The sequence below is a fragment of the Heloderma suspectum genome, chromosome 2 (assembly GCF_057233095.1).
Source record: "Heloderma suspectum isolate Gila_16-S chromosome 2, 16-S_ref, whole genome shotgun sequence".
NCBI lineage: Eukaryota > Metazoa > Chordata > Lepidosauria > Squamata > Helodermatidae > Heloderma > Heloderma suspectum.
Genome location: NC_139459.1, coordinates 392,590,271 through 392,604,223, shown reverse-complemented (window position 1 = coordinate 392,604,223; position 13,953 = coordinate 392,590,271). Strand labels below are relative to the sequence as shown.

Sequence of the window (13,953 nt, the reverse complement as noted above, 5' to 3'; positions counted from 1 at the left end):
AACAACAACAAGGGTTGGAAGGGGCCTATAAGACCATCGAGTCCAACTCCCTGATCAGTGCAGGAATCCAAGTCAGAGCATCCCTGACAGATGGCTGTCCAGCTTCATCTTGAATGCCTCCGGTGTGGGAGAGCCCACCACCTCCCTAGGTCATTGGTTCCAGTGTTAGTCAACCTTTTTCCTGGTTATCTTCTGTCTGATTCACTCTCACCTCAACAAGTTCTTCCATATTCAACTTTCCCCAGCAAATTCATGCTCTCTTCACCTTCTGGCCTAGTTTCTTGTTGATAGCACAACAGGGTCAAAGTTTTCCCTTGTATCTCAGTAGGATTAAAAGGAAGAGCCATGTTTTAAGATTATCGGGGGTGGGGGAGGAGGTTCATCAGATTGATATTTAGTAGGAAACAGTTTTGAAATGAAGAGTTCAAAGTAGACCCAGTTCTCACATAATGGCTAACTATGGGTTGGGTTAAACAACCCATAGTTCACCCTGGATGCACTGGAGGGAGTGAGCACACTCCCTCCCACATCCTCGCCCTTCCGCTTTCTTTCCAGATCTCCAAACAACACAGGAATGTTTCTCGATTATTGCCGTGACGTGCGAACCCAGCACTCTGGGTTCCAACAACAGACCATGGGTTAAAGCTCCAGGTTGTTTCTTCCTCAAGAACTCATAGTGCTAGGTTTGCACATCATGACAACAACTCTGGAATGGGGGTTTGGTGGTCCAGAAAAAAAAAAAATGGAAGTGGCGAGCAAGCAGGAGGCACCATGCTCCCTCGCTCTGCCATGGCCATGTCTATGGGTTGTTTAACCACAGTTAGCAGTAACATCCAGCTGCGTCATGCAGCATGAGTTCTCAGGATGAGCTGCATTTGTGCATCTCATTCAACTCTGTGTAGCCATGGTAAGATTCTGAAAGTAAGCCTAGCTCTTTAATATTACTTTCTTGTTAGATTCTAAGCTCCTTAGAATTCTTTCTGTTTGTTATGTTTTATGCTTCTCGTACCATGTACTCCTCTGTATTTTAAAAAATAAAATGGAAAGTAAAACATTTGGAAGTGAGTTTTTGTGACGCTAGTTTTTGGGAATAAATGAAATTATTCCGCTGCCTGTACTCATAGGAGTGGGGTTTTCCTGAGCAATCTGATTAAATAGAGGAGCATGGAAAACCTGTCTAGTGGGGGCATCTGCGAGGCTTTGCAGTGTTTTGAGAACAATATCAAACCTGGGAAAATCCAGTTTAAGAGAGGCTGTGTGTGCTCACAGCACGAATAGCAATTCAACCTAGGGAGGTGGTGGGCTCTCCCACCCTGGAGGCATTCAAGATGAGGCTGGACAGCCACCTGTCAGGGATGCTTTGACCTGGACTCCTGCATTGAGCAGGGGGTGGAACTTGATTGTCTTGTAGGCTTCTTCCAACCCTACTCTTTTATGATTCTATTTTCAAGCCACCTTTAACTCTCTGGAAAGACTATTTGACTCCAATGCATGGCATCATAAGGGGAATTTGGAGGTTAAAAGACACAGTTGCTTTACCCAGGAGTAATTTATTGAAAGGACTTAAACATACATTCTAAAGATCAGACTAAGACACGCGGCATTTGTAGGGTTACATTTCATTAATACAGACTAACTGTTCTAATTATTAAGAGAGGCACACGAAAAGCACCGATTTGGTGAGAAGTGGGGGGAGAAGTCCTGGCAGGGGGGAGAAGGAGGACGGAGACGGATGTGGGGAATGACACGGCCAAGGGCTCCTTGGAGGAGGGGCAGGATGTAGAAGTAATAAATAAAATGCTTAAAACTACCTATCTTTCTATATGGGAAAGACATCTTTATATAAACGTGCTCTCAGTGGGTAGTATCCAGTGTTAGTACTCTGTAGAATAGACCAGTCAAAATGAATGGGACTTAAGTTAGTTGTGACTAACAGCAGTCTCATTCACTTCAATGGGTCTACTCTAAGTAGGACTAAAATTGGCTTCCACCCACTCTATCTTTCTGAGCACATTCATAAAAGGGAAGCCTGCTCTACTATATCAGCCTTCCCCAACCTCATGCCTTCCAGATGTATTGGGCACCAATTCCCATCAGTCTGAGAGTGCTGGCTGAGGATGATGGGAGTTGCATTCAAACGCATTTGGAGGGCACCAACTTGGAAAAGGCTGCGCTATATCAATCCCATGTAAACGGTTTTCTTTCAACTGTAACCTGCCCTCCTTGCCCTGCAAAGATCTCTTCCCTGCATTGATGCTCAGCTCTCCAGACTAAGGGTTTCCTGGCCTCCACTGACTGCCTCCACTCATTCTCTGACTCCCACATAGAAGGATCTTTGAGCACATGGCCAAAACATATGAAAGAGAACATATGTCTGTGCATTCACACACCTCCGTACCTCTCGGGTCAACCCCCTTTTGCGTTTTGCATTTTGGATTGTAACCCCCTTGGGAGGAAGATGAAATGTAACAAAATTCATCCAACCTGGGACCCTCCAGGTGTCTCGGACTACAACTCCAAGGAGGCTGGGGGATGTTGACCTGGTGTTGAATGGGGTACGGCTACCCTTGAAAGACCAGGTCCGCAGCCTGGGGGTCATTTTGAACTCACAGCTGTCCATGGAGGCTCAGGTGTCAGCTGTGAGCCAGACAGCGCTGTATCAACTCCATCTGATACGGCGGCTGCACCCCTTCCTTCCCGATGATCTGCTTCCATCGGTAGTACATGCCCTGGTCTCCTCTCGTTTAGACTACTGTAATGCGCTCTACGTGGGGTTACCCTTGAAGACGGTTCGGAAGCTGCAGCTGGTACAGAACACGGCGGCTCGCCTGATTAAAGGCAGCCGCCGGCGAGATCACATCACTCCAGTGCTGAAGGAGTTGCACTGGTTACCAGTTGTTTTCCGGGCCAAATTCAAGGTGTTGGTTTTGACCTTTAAAACCCTATATGGTTCTGGCCCAGCCTATCTTAAGGAGCGCCTCCAGCAGCACCAGACAGGCCGCTTAACAAGATCAGCCTCGAATGGCCTTCTCTCTGTCCCATCAGCCAGGACAGCTAGACTGGTGGGGACGAGGGAGAGGGCCTTTTCTGTGGTGGCCCCCACTCTGTGGAACTCCCTCCCTAGGGAACTCCGCCATGCTCCCTCTTTAATGAGCTTCCATCGTGCATTAAAAACGTGGTCGTTCAGGCAGGCATTTGGGGTGGGTTAGGGTATTTTAGAAAATGTTTTTATTGTAGAACTTTATTGTTTTAAACTGTTTTATTGTATGTTGTACATCGCCCAGAGTGGCTGGGTGACCAGCCAGATGGGCGATTAATAAATTTAATAATAAATAAATAAACTCCAAGCATCCACAGCCAGCTGGCCGAGGAATGCTGGGTGTCTAATTATTGATTTATTCCATTTGTATACTGACCATTAGCTGCAGCTCTCTAGGCCGTTGCAGCAAGCTTCTGCAACCTCTGGGAATTGCAGCCCAGCGCAGCTGGAGGCATCCCAAGCCCATCTCTGGTGCAACCACATGGGGAATACTGTGTGTCTGGTTCTGGCCACCATCCGCCCCTATAGAAAGAGAAAGTAGAGTTGGGAAAAGGGCAATTCAAGTGATCCATTGGCTGCGAGAGCTGGACCATAAGGAAGGCTGAGCGAAGGAAGAGAGATGCTTTTGAACTGTGGTGCTGGAGGAAAATTCTGAGAGTGCCTTGGACTGCAAGAAGATCCAACCAGTCCGTACTCCAGGAAATAAAGCCAGACTGCTCGCTTGAGGGAAGGATCTTAAAGGCAAAATTGAAGTACTTTGGCCACATAATGAGAAGACAGGACACCCTGGAGAAGAGGCTGATGCTAGGGAAAGTGGAAGGCAAAAGGAAGAGGGGCCGACCAAGGGCAAGATGGATGGATGATATTCTGGAGGTGATGGGCTCGAGCTTGGGGGAGCTGGGGGTGGTGACGGCCAAGAGGAAGCTTGGTCCATGAAGTCATGAAGAGTCGGAAGCGACTGACTGAATAAACAACAAAAAGGGGCTGGAGCATCTCCCCTATGAGGCAAGGTTACAACAGCTGGGCTTGTTTAGCTTGGAAAAAAGGAGGGTAATGCGGGGACATGATAGAGGTCTACAAAATGATGCATGGTGTGGAGAATGTGGACAGGGAGACGTTTTTCTCCCTCTCATAATGCTAGAACCCAGTGGGGTCATCCCATGAAGCTGATTGGTGGGAGATTCAGGACAGATCAAAGGAAGGACTCCTTCACATCATGCAGAGTCAAACTATGGAATTCACTATCCCATGCTGTAGTGATGGCCACCAATTTGGATGGCTTTTTAAAAAGGGGTTGGTCAAATTCCTGGAGGAGAAGGCTATCAATGGCTACTGGTCAGTGTGGTATAGCGGCGAGAGTATTGGACTGGGAGTTGGGAGAACCGGGTTCTAGTCCCCACTCAGCCATGGAAACTCACTGGGTGACTTTGGGCCAGTCACAGACTCTCAGCCCAACCTACCTCACAGGGCTGTTGTTGTGAGGATAAAATGTAAGCCGCCTTGGGTTCCTTGCAAGAGGAAAAAAGGGCGGGATAGAAATGAAATAAATAAATAAAATAGTCCTGATGGCTATGTGCTACCTCCAGGACCAGAGGCAGTGAGCCTATGTGCACCAGTTGCTGGGGAGCATGGGCGGGAGGGTGCTGCTGCACTCTTTCCCTGCTTGTGGGTTTCCTGTGGGCAGCTGGCTGGCCACTGGGTGAACAGTGCTGGACTACATGGACCCTTGGTCTCATCGAGCAGGGCTCTTCTTAGGTTCCTATGCCCATGATTCACACGATGCACCCCACACACGCACAGCCCAGTGGAGTCGGGAAGCTGCTATTTTTTGGGGGGGGGGGGCTCTGCGCGTGCGGGAAATCAGCTCTGGGTTTCAGCCAGACCTCTAAAGGAGCTATCCAAGACGCTGAACCCATCCCCCCAGACAGAATCATAGAACAGCAGGGACAGAAGGGGCCTATAAGACCATCGAGTCCAACCCCCTGCTCAACGGTTTCAGCACCCTGGACAGCGAGCTCTGGCTGGTTCTGACTGAAACCCAGAAGGGAGACACAGCCCCACCGAAATCAGAGCCACCAGCCTCCGCTGGACTCCCGGCGGCTTCCAGCCTCGGCTGCTCGGCGCGTCTCTCTCGCTCCGCTCTCTCCAAAAAGGAGAAGGGCGCGCGGTCCCTTTTGCTGGGGGGTGGCGGGGTGGGGGATAAAGCGAGCCAGCGTCTGCTTGCTAGAGAGGCCTGGAGGAAGAAGGCAGAGGTGCGTCACTTCCGGGCCCCCCCACTCACTCTCCGCCCCCCCCCTCCGCCCCAGGTGGCCTTTGGCTCGCCCACCTCCAGGCAGCGCCAGGTGAGCGCAAAGTGCTTGAGGGGGGACACCGGATGGTCAGTGGGTGCGCCAGGCAGGGGAGGGGGAGGCACAAAAGCCCAGCAGCTCGGCCGGGTCAGGAAGAGGGGCAGGAGATGGGGGGGGGTGTTGCGAAGAGGCAGCCTGAGATCCTACCCCCCCCCCACAAACCCCCAGATCCTGCACAAGGAGAGGTGTGATCAGTGCAAAGCGCCTCTGGGGAGGGGGCTTGGGGAGAGACAAGGGGGGCGTTTAGAAGAGGCAGCCTGAGATCCTACCCCCCCACACGAACCCCCAGATCCAGCCCAAGGAGAGGTGTGATCAGTGCAAAGCGCCTCTGGAGAGGGGGCTTGGGGAGGGGTTGGGGGAGAGACAAAGGCAGCCTGAGATCCTACCCCCCCACACGAACCCCCACATCCAGCCCAAGGAGAGGTGTGATCAGTGCAAAGCGCCTCTGGAGAGGGGGCTTGGGGAGGGGTTGGGGGAGAGACAAAGGCAGCCTGAGATCCTACCCCCCCACACGAACCCCCAGATCCAGCCCAAGGAGAGGTGTGATCAGTGCAAAGCGCCTCTGGAGAGGGGGCTTGGGGAGGGGTTGGGGGAGAGACAAAGGCAGCCTGAGATCCTACCCCCCCCACACGAACCCCCAGATCCAGCCCAAGGAGAAGTGTGATCAGTGCAAAGCGCCTCTGGGTACAGGTGTGATCAGTGCAAAGCAGCTCTGGGGAGGGGGCTTGGGGAGAGACAAGGGGGGTGTTGAGAAGAGGCAGCCTGAGATCCTACCCCCTCCCCACAAACCCCCAGATCCAGCCCAAGGAGAGGTGTGATCAGTGCAAAGCACCTCTGGGTACAGGTGTGATCAGTGCAAAGCGGCTCTGGGGAGGGGGCTTGGAGAGGGGCCAGGGGGAGAGACAAAGTGGGGAGGCAATTGCCAATTGGCAGGGCAAGGCGGGGGCCTGAGAAGAGTGTGAGGATGATGGAAGGGGCCATTTCAGCCATCGACCCCAACGCCCTGCTCAGTCCAGCAATCCATCTCAGAGCATCCCTGACAGATAGTCCTCCAGTCTCTGCTTGAATACGCCCAGGGACGTAGCGCTCACCACCTCCCTAGGCAGTTGGTTCCACAGTCTGACTGTTCTGCCCCTTCAGAGGGTTTTCCTGACATTCAGCCGAAATCTGCTTTTCTGTCACTTAAGCCCCTTCATTTCGTGACCTGCAGTCATAGAATCATAGAATAGTAGGGTTGGAAGGAGCCTACAAGGCCATTGGGTCCGACCCCCTGCTCAGTGCAGGAATCCAAGTCAGAGCATCCCTGGCAGATGGCTGCCCAGCTTCCCCTTGAACGCCTCCAGCGTGGGAGAGCCCACCACCTCCCTAGGTCACTGGTTCCATTGTCATACTGCTCTAACAGTCAGGATGTTTTTCCTGATGTTCAGCTGGAGTTTGGCTTCCTGTCACTTGAGCCCATTATTCCGTGTCCTGCACTCTGGGATGATCGAGAAGAGATCCTGACCTTTCTCTCTGTGACAACCTTGCAAGTCCTTGAAGAGCGCTATCCTATCTCCCCTCAGTCTTCTCTTGGATGAGAGCGAACAGGTTGCGGCCCTCTTCTGTGTGACGACCCTTCAGGTACTTGAAAAGTGCTATCATATCCCCTTTCTGTCTTCTCAAGGCTAAACATAGGAAGTTGCTTTATACTGAATCAGACCATGGGTCCATCTAGCTCAGTGCTGTCGACACTGACTGGCAGCAGCGGCTCTCCAGGGTTCCAGGAAGGAATTTTTCCAGCCCTACCTGGAGATCGAACCCGGGACCTTCTGCCTGCAGAGCAGGTGTTCCACCCTTGAGCCATGCCCCCTCCCCAAGGAATATACCCAGTTCTTTCAATCTTTCCTTGTCGTTTCGAGTTCTCTGATTATCTCTGTTGCCCTTCTCTGGACTTGTTCCAATTTATCTGAATCCTTCACAAGGTGTGGTGTCTAGAACTGGGCACAGTATTTGAGGGGAGGTCTGACCAGCGCAGAATAGAGCGCAGCTATTGCTGCCCGAGATTTTGAGACTAGACTTCTATTGGCGTAGCCTAAAATTGCATTTGCCTTTTTTGCAGGTACATCACACTGCTGACTCCTATTCAGCTTGGGATTGACTACAACTCCAAGAGCCTTTTCACATGTACTGTTGCTAAGCCAGGTACAAGACCTTTTCCCCCAAGCCCAGCCTACCCCAGTCTGGTGCCCTCTGATGTTTTGGACTACAACTCCCATCAGCCTCAGCCAGAATGGCCAATGGTCACTGATGATGGGAGTTGTGGTCCCAAACATCCAGAGGGCACTAAGTTGGAGAAGGATGCTTTACCATCATGAGCAAAGTGCTGGATGTGCCTGATCTCGTCTGATCTCGGAAGCTAAGCAGGGTCAGCCCTAGTTAGTACTTGGATGGGAGACCGCCTGGGAATCAGGCTTCCTGCACTGAGCAGGGGGTTGGACTCGGTGGTCTTGTAGGCCCCTTCCAACCCTACGATTCTGTGACATCGAGCAAAGGGCTGGATGCGCCCGATCTTGTCTGATTTCGGAAGCTAAGCAGGGTCAGCCCTGGTTCGTACTTGGATAGGAGACCGCCTGGGACTTCCTGCACTGAGCAGGGGGTTGGACTCAATGGTCTTGTAGGCCCCTTCCAACCCTATGTTTCTGTGATTCTGTGTTTCTCTTGCTGGCTCCTCTCTCCTACCCAGGAACGTGTGCGTTTTGCCCAGAGCAAGAGATTGATCCCAGTTACAGCTGGCTGTTTATGTTTTCAGAAAAGAGGCTCATCAGCCATGGCTGCGTTGTCACAGAATGCTAGGTACCCCCAGATACCTGCAATGCCTACCAAGGCTTGATTCATTCAGCCCACAATCTCCCCTTTTGAGACTGAGTCTAAAACTGTAGCAGACCTTACAGCCACTATATCTGGCCCAGTTTGGGGACTTTCCCATTTCTTTCCCCATCCCCAGCTTTTGGTTGTACAGACTAGCCTGATGAAGAGTTCTGGAGAACTTGAAAGCTGGCACAATCTTTTGTGGCATTTTGGTTGGTCATAGTAAAGATATTGCCCAGCTGTGGGTTTTGGACTTAAATTTTCTCCCACACAGACAGATTTTTTTCTCTTCTCATAGACCAGTGCAGCCACCTTGCTCTTTTTGAGTCTAAAACCGAGTTTCATTTCAAGAGTTTAAGAAACAAACCAGCTCTCTGAATTGCGTTTGAAGCAATGTGGAAATAAATGGATCTCAAAACAGAAACCTAAACACAAAATCCTTACGAAACAACTTTCCAACCTCTTGTTCTCCCTCATAGAGGAATGATCCCTGTGCTTCATTCCAGGCCTCCTTCTCTTTATGGGGGAGTGGAAACCGTTGTTGTGCAGTCAGTAGACCAGATAGGAAAATAATTAGTAAGGTAGTTGAATCAGAGACAGCCTGGGTGCCTCTGTCCCCTGCACATCCCCACAGACCTGAAAGAAACTGATCCCTTCCCTCTGCATCTGTGAATCATAGAATAGTAGGGTTGGAAGGGGCCTACAAGGCCATCGAGTCCAACCCCCTACTCAATGCAGGAATCCAAGTCAGAGCATCCTCAACAGATGGCTGTCCAGCCTCGTCTTGAATGCCTCCAGTGTGGGAGAGCCCACCACCTCCCTAGGTCATGGGTTCCATTGTCGTATTGCTCTAACAGTAAGTTTTTCCTGATGTTTGGCCGGAATCTGGCTTCCTGTAACTGGAGCCCATTATTCGTGTCCTGCACTCTGGGATGATTGAGAAGAGATCCTGGCCTTCCTCTCTGTGACAACCTTTCAAGTACTTGAGGAGCGCAATCCTATCTCTTCGGCTATTGAGCGATATAGAAATGAAATAAATAAAATATATCTCCCCTCAGCCTTCTCTTCTCAAGGCTAAACATGCCCCGTTCTTTCAGTCTCTTTGCATAGGGCTTTGTTTCCAGTCCCCTGATCATCCTCATTGCCCTCCTCTGAACCGTGAAAGCTTCCCCCAGGAAGAATCTCAAACAAAGATTTTGAGTCAAAACAAAGAGTCGTATGGAACTTTAAAGACTAATACTTCTATTCTGACATGAGCTTCTGTGGACTACAGCCCACTTCGTCAGATCCACGGAGTGTTATTGAGAGCTTCAATTATATATATACAGTACATACGGTGCTGGTGGAGAATTGTAAACCGTGAAGTCAGAAGGAAATTAAACATGGGAAATAATGACAGTGACAAGGCCATTATTAGTGTGGTGTGCTGGCGAGAGTGCTGGAGTGGGAGCCGGGAGATCCGGGTTCTAGTCCCCACTCGGCTGTGGAAGCTCGCCGGGTGACTTTGGGCCCATCACAGACTCTCAGCCCAACCACCTCACAGGGTTGTTGTGAGGATAAAAATGGAGAAGGAGGAGGAGGAGGAGAATGTAAGCTGCCTTGGGTTCCTTGGAGGAAAAGAGGCAGGATATAAATGTAGTAATAAATAAAAAATACATATATGAAATATGTCATATTTCCTTTAGGAGGAAAAACGGCGGGATATAAACGCAATGAATGAATGAATGAATGAATGAATGAAATAATACTAGCCATTCAGCATGGTGGCCCCCTTCCCATGGAATTCCGTGCCTTTGGAGGCCAGGCAGGCACCAATGCTGTGTTTTCGGAGCCTCCTGAAGACATCGCTATCTCGAGAGGCCTTCCCTGAGTGACCAGCTGCTCTTTATTCAGTCAGAATCTGTTCTTTTAAAACGTTTTAACTGTTTTAATTATGGGGTTTCACTTTTTTATCTTGTTGTTCACTGCTCTGAAATCTTTGATGTGGAGCGGGATATAAATATTGTAAATAAAATACATAAATAAGTACAGTTATCAGCCGCAACTGGCTTTTTGTGAATGGCTGCTGTTAATAATGCGATTGTCGCTGTCTGTGCTTCCTGCTTTGAATTTCCTTCTGACCTGACCCTTTACAGCCCTCTTCCCCACCTACCCCAGATGTACTTTACACATATCTGAAACTTCTGCGTCCCTTGAAAGCTTATGCTGGAATAAATGCTTAGCCTTTAGGGTGCCAGAAGTCGCTGCATTGTTTTTGCTGCAATGGTTCCCCTCTGGAAAATGCCACATGATGATTTGAATCCTTCAGAAGAACCTCCAGCCACCTCACCTCTACTGTCTTTGGGGGTTTCTACTTGACCTGTGAGGAGGAATTGTTGTTCTTTTCTTCTTCTAGGCTCTGGTAACCATTTGTGGAAGTAGTTGGGTATTCCACGGTGGAGGAGTGCTTTCTTTTAGATCCAGGCCGGAGGGCTCTGCACAAAGAAGTCACGGAGGAGAGTCACATGAATCTGACTTCTCTGGGTAAGGATCCTCTTTTCCTTGGCTAATTCTGGAAGCAGGAACGGCTGCTATTCTTTGTCAATATCAATGCCCTGTCCATGCCTGTTCCTTGGACGCTGTTTATTTATTACTTCTTTTAGGGAGCCATCCTATCAATTGCTCCCAACATGGCGTCCTCCAGATATGCTGGAGTACAATTTTTGTGAACCACCCAAAGAGCTTTGGCTATTGGGCGGTATAGAAATGAAATAAATGAATGAATGCTTAAACAAGGCTTCTAAGCAGAGCCAAGTACATTTGCTAGTTCTCAAGGATAATCAGTATCAAGCTTACCAGGTTGATTCTACAGGCAACACGTTGGGGAAAGCTGATCCGCAAGGAGAGCTTCCACTGTTCCCTGTTCTGAGCCTCCTTTATATACTTTTTGGATGCTATAAAATATGTCCACAAACTATTTTTACCACATTTATATTTCTTATCTAAGAAATCCAAAGATAGCATGTCTACTCTAAATCTTCATATGTCTAAGATTATAGAATTTTGAAATATCTTATCGAGATTAATGTGCGGACCAACATACTTATTTAAACATTTTAGCTTTCTTTGACATGCTACAGATATGTTTGTGACACAAACATAGTTACTCGACATCATCCTGTCTTTTGAGCTTGTTTCTCTTACATAATTACCATCTCCAGTGAGGCCTCTTGGTCACTTATCTAATGGCCCATCTGATCTAATAACTTTACAAGATTCTACTAAATGAAAGTCGTAAAACTAAATTTAACATTGACACCTCCTTTCTAAATTGTAAAAGGGTACTAATGATCTATTTCTAATTGCCTGGTACAATTGTCTCTCATCTGTCAAACCTCAGAGCTAAGACATTTTAATTACTCTTGGGCGAGAAGACCATACTGGGTGGTATTAGGCACTGAAGTCCCATTTTTAATTCCAGAATTCTCTTGGAAACATTTGATTATAGAATTTCCTAATCGTGCAGTGGGGGGAAGGACATGCAAATATGAAAGATTTGCTTGATCTGCCACAGCAGGGTGGGGGAAACTATCCATACTGCGTAGTTTCCCCCACTGATCGTGCGAACCCGGCCATAATGTCCAGGTTTGGACATCATGGAGCAACCTCTGACCAAGCCAATAATTTGATTTCATAATCAAAATGGCAGCGGCAGGCTCTGAGGCAAATCGTGGGTTAATTAAGCCACGATTTGCTGCTGTTACGTGAGAACCACGTCACTGTCAAACCACTGGTATCATCAGAAAGTTCTTCCTAACGTTCACTTAACATGCCCTTCCTTGTAATTTGAGCTTGTGATTCCGACCTCTGAAGAAGCCTCCTCCAACCTGGTGCCCTCCAGATAGGCTTGAGTACAACTCCCATCATCCCCAGCCAGCAAGGCTGTGGGGCATGCTAGTTGTGGATGCTGGGAGCTGTAGTCTGACACATTTGAAGGGCGCCGGGTTGGGGAAGACTGCTTTGGAGCAACAGAAAATAAATGTGTTCCATGTTCAGTTGACATTCCTTCAAATATTCAAAGATGGAACTCGTAATCCTCTCTTCTCCAGGCTAAACTTATTCAGCTTCCTCAGCATTCCAGGACCCTCTGCATCTTCATTATTGTCCTCCAGAGACGGTCCAGTTTGTCAATAACTTTACATATCATCTGCTTAACACTGGAGAGTTGTTAGGGGAAATATCCGGGGTGGAAAGACTCTGTCAACTATGAAAGGGTGATCATATCCCAAAGCGATAGACCATTTTCATCCAGCTTGTGGGGAAACATCTATACAATGCTAGGTTTTCTTGGACTTACCTTTTACTTTTAGTGGAGATGACCATCAAACCTGGGACTTGATGCATGCAGGGCATACAAAGTTATCTCGACTTCTAATTGATTCCAGTCAATGGAAGACATTTAATGTGTAACATGATCTGCTTCTCCACTAAGTCTTTTTCATTCTGTTTCTTACCCATCAGGTAATTGGCTTTGTTTCCTGATTTGAAGTTCCATTTCTCCCTCATCAGGTTTCTCTCTGTGTTCCTACAGGTGATGAGAGGGAGACCGATAAAGACGGCAAAGTGGAGAAAAGGAAAACTGAATCAAAACAGAAGTGGAGGAAGAAATCGCTTGCTTCTGAAAGGGCTGACTTCCCTGAAATCCCAATCCAAGTATGCCTTGAAGGAAACCAAAGGAATAAGTTCCCTCCAGTTGCAAAAATCCTAAGTAATAAATCAAGCCTTAGCACACATCAAAGAATGCACAGTGCGGAGAAATCACTGAAATGTTCAGAGTGTGGAAAGAGCTTCAGTCAGAGAAACAGCTTGACTAGACATCAAAGAGTGCACACAGGGGAAAAACCACACAAGTGTTTGGAGTGTGGAAAAAGCTTCATCGATAGTGGAGCTCTGACTGCACATCAAAGAACCCACACAGGGGAGAAACCATATAAATGCTCAGACTGTGGAAAGAGTTTCAGCCAGAGTACAAACCTGTCTTCCCATAAGAGAATCCACACAGGGGAGAGACCGTTTAAATGCTCCAAGTGTGGAAAGAGCTTCAGCTGTAGCTCAGGCCTTACTGCCCATCAGAGAATCCACACAGGGGAGAAGCCGTATAAATGCTTGGAGTGTGGGAAGAGCTTCAGCAGTAGCTCAAGCCTCACTTCCCATCACAGAATCCACACAGGAGAGAAGCCGTTTAAATGCTCAAAGTGTGGAAAGAACTTCAGCCAAAGAGCAAATCTTTATTCCCATTACAGAATCCACACAGGGGAGAAGCCGTATAAATGCTCAAAGTGCGGAAAGAGCTTCAGCTGTAGCTCAAGCCTCAATTCCCATCAGAGAATCCACACAGGGCAGAAGCCGTATAAATGCTCGGAGTGTGGGAAGAGCTTCCACTGTAGCTCAAGCCTTATTTTCCATCAGAGAATCCACACAGGAGAGAAGCCCTATAAATGCTCGGAGTGTGGGAAGAGCTTCCACTGTAGCTCAAGTCTCACTTACCATCAGAGAATCCACACTGGGGAGAAACCATTTGAATGCTCAGAGTGTGGAAAGAGCTTCAGCTGTAGCTCCAATCTTCTTTACCATCAAAGAATTCACACAGGGGAGAAACCCTATACATGCTCACAGTGCGGAAAGAGTTTCAGACAATGGAACCACCTCTGTAAACATCAAAAACTCCACACAAGCTAG

General features: G+C 48.5%; 1 protein-coding gene across 1 annotated transcript in view; it reads left to right on the top strand.

Moving 5' to 3' along the window:
* Positions 1-13,953, top strand: part of LOC146356452 (uncharacterized) — a 56,640-nt gene extending 42,687 nt beyond the window's left edge. The window contains exon 8 of the mRNA XM_084841110.1: positions 13,039-13,953. Within this exon, the coding sequence (XP_084697236.1) occupies positions 13,039-13,953 (915 nt within the window). The remainder of the gene's footprint in view (positions 1-13,038) is intronic.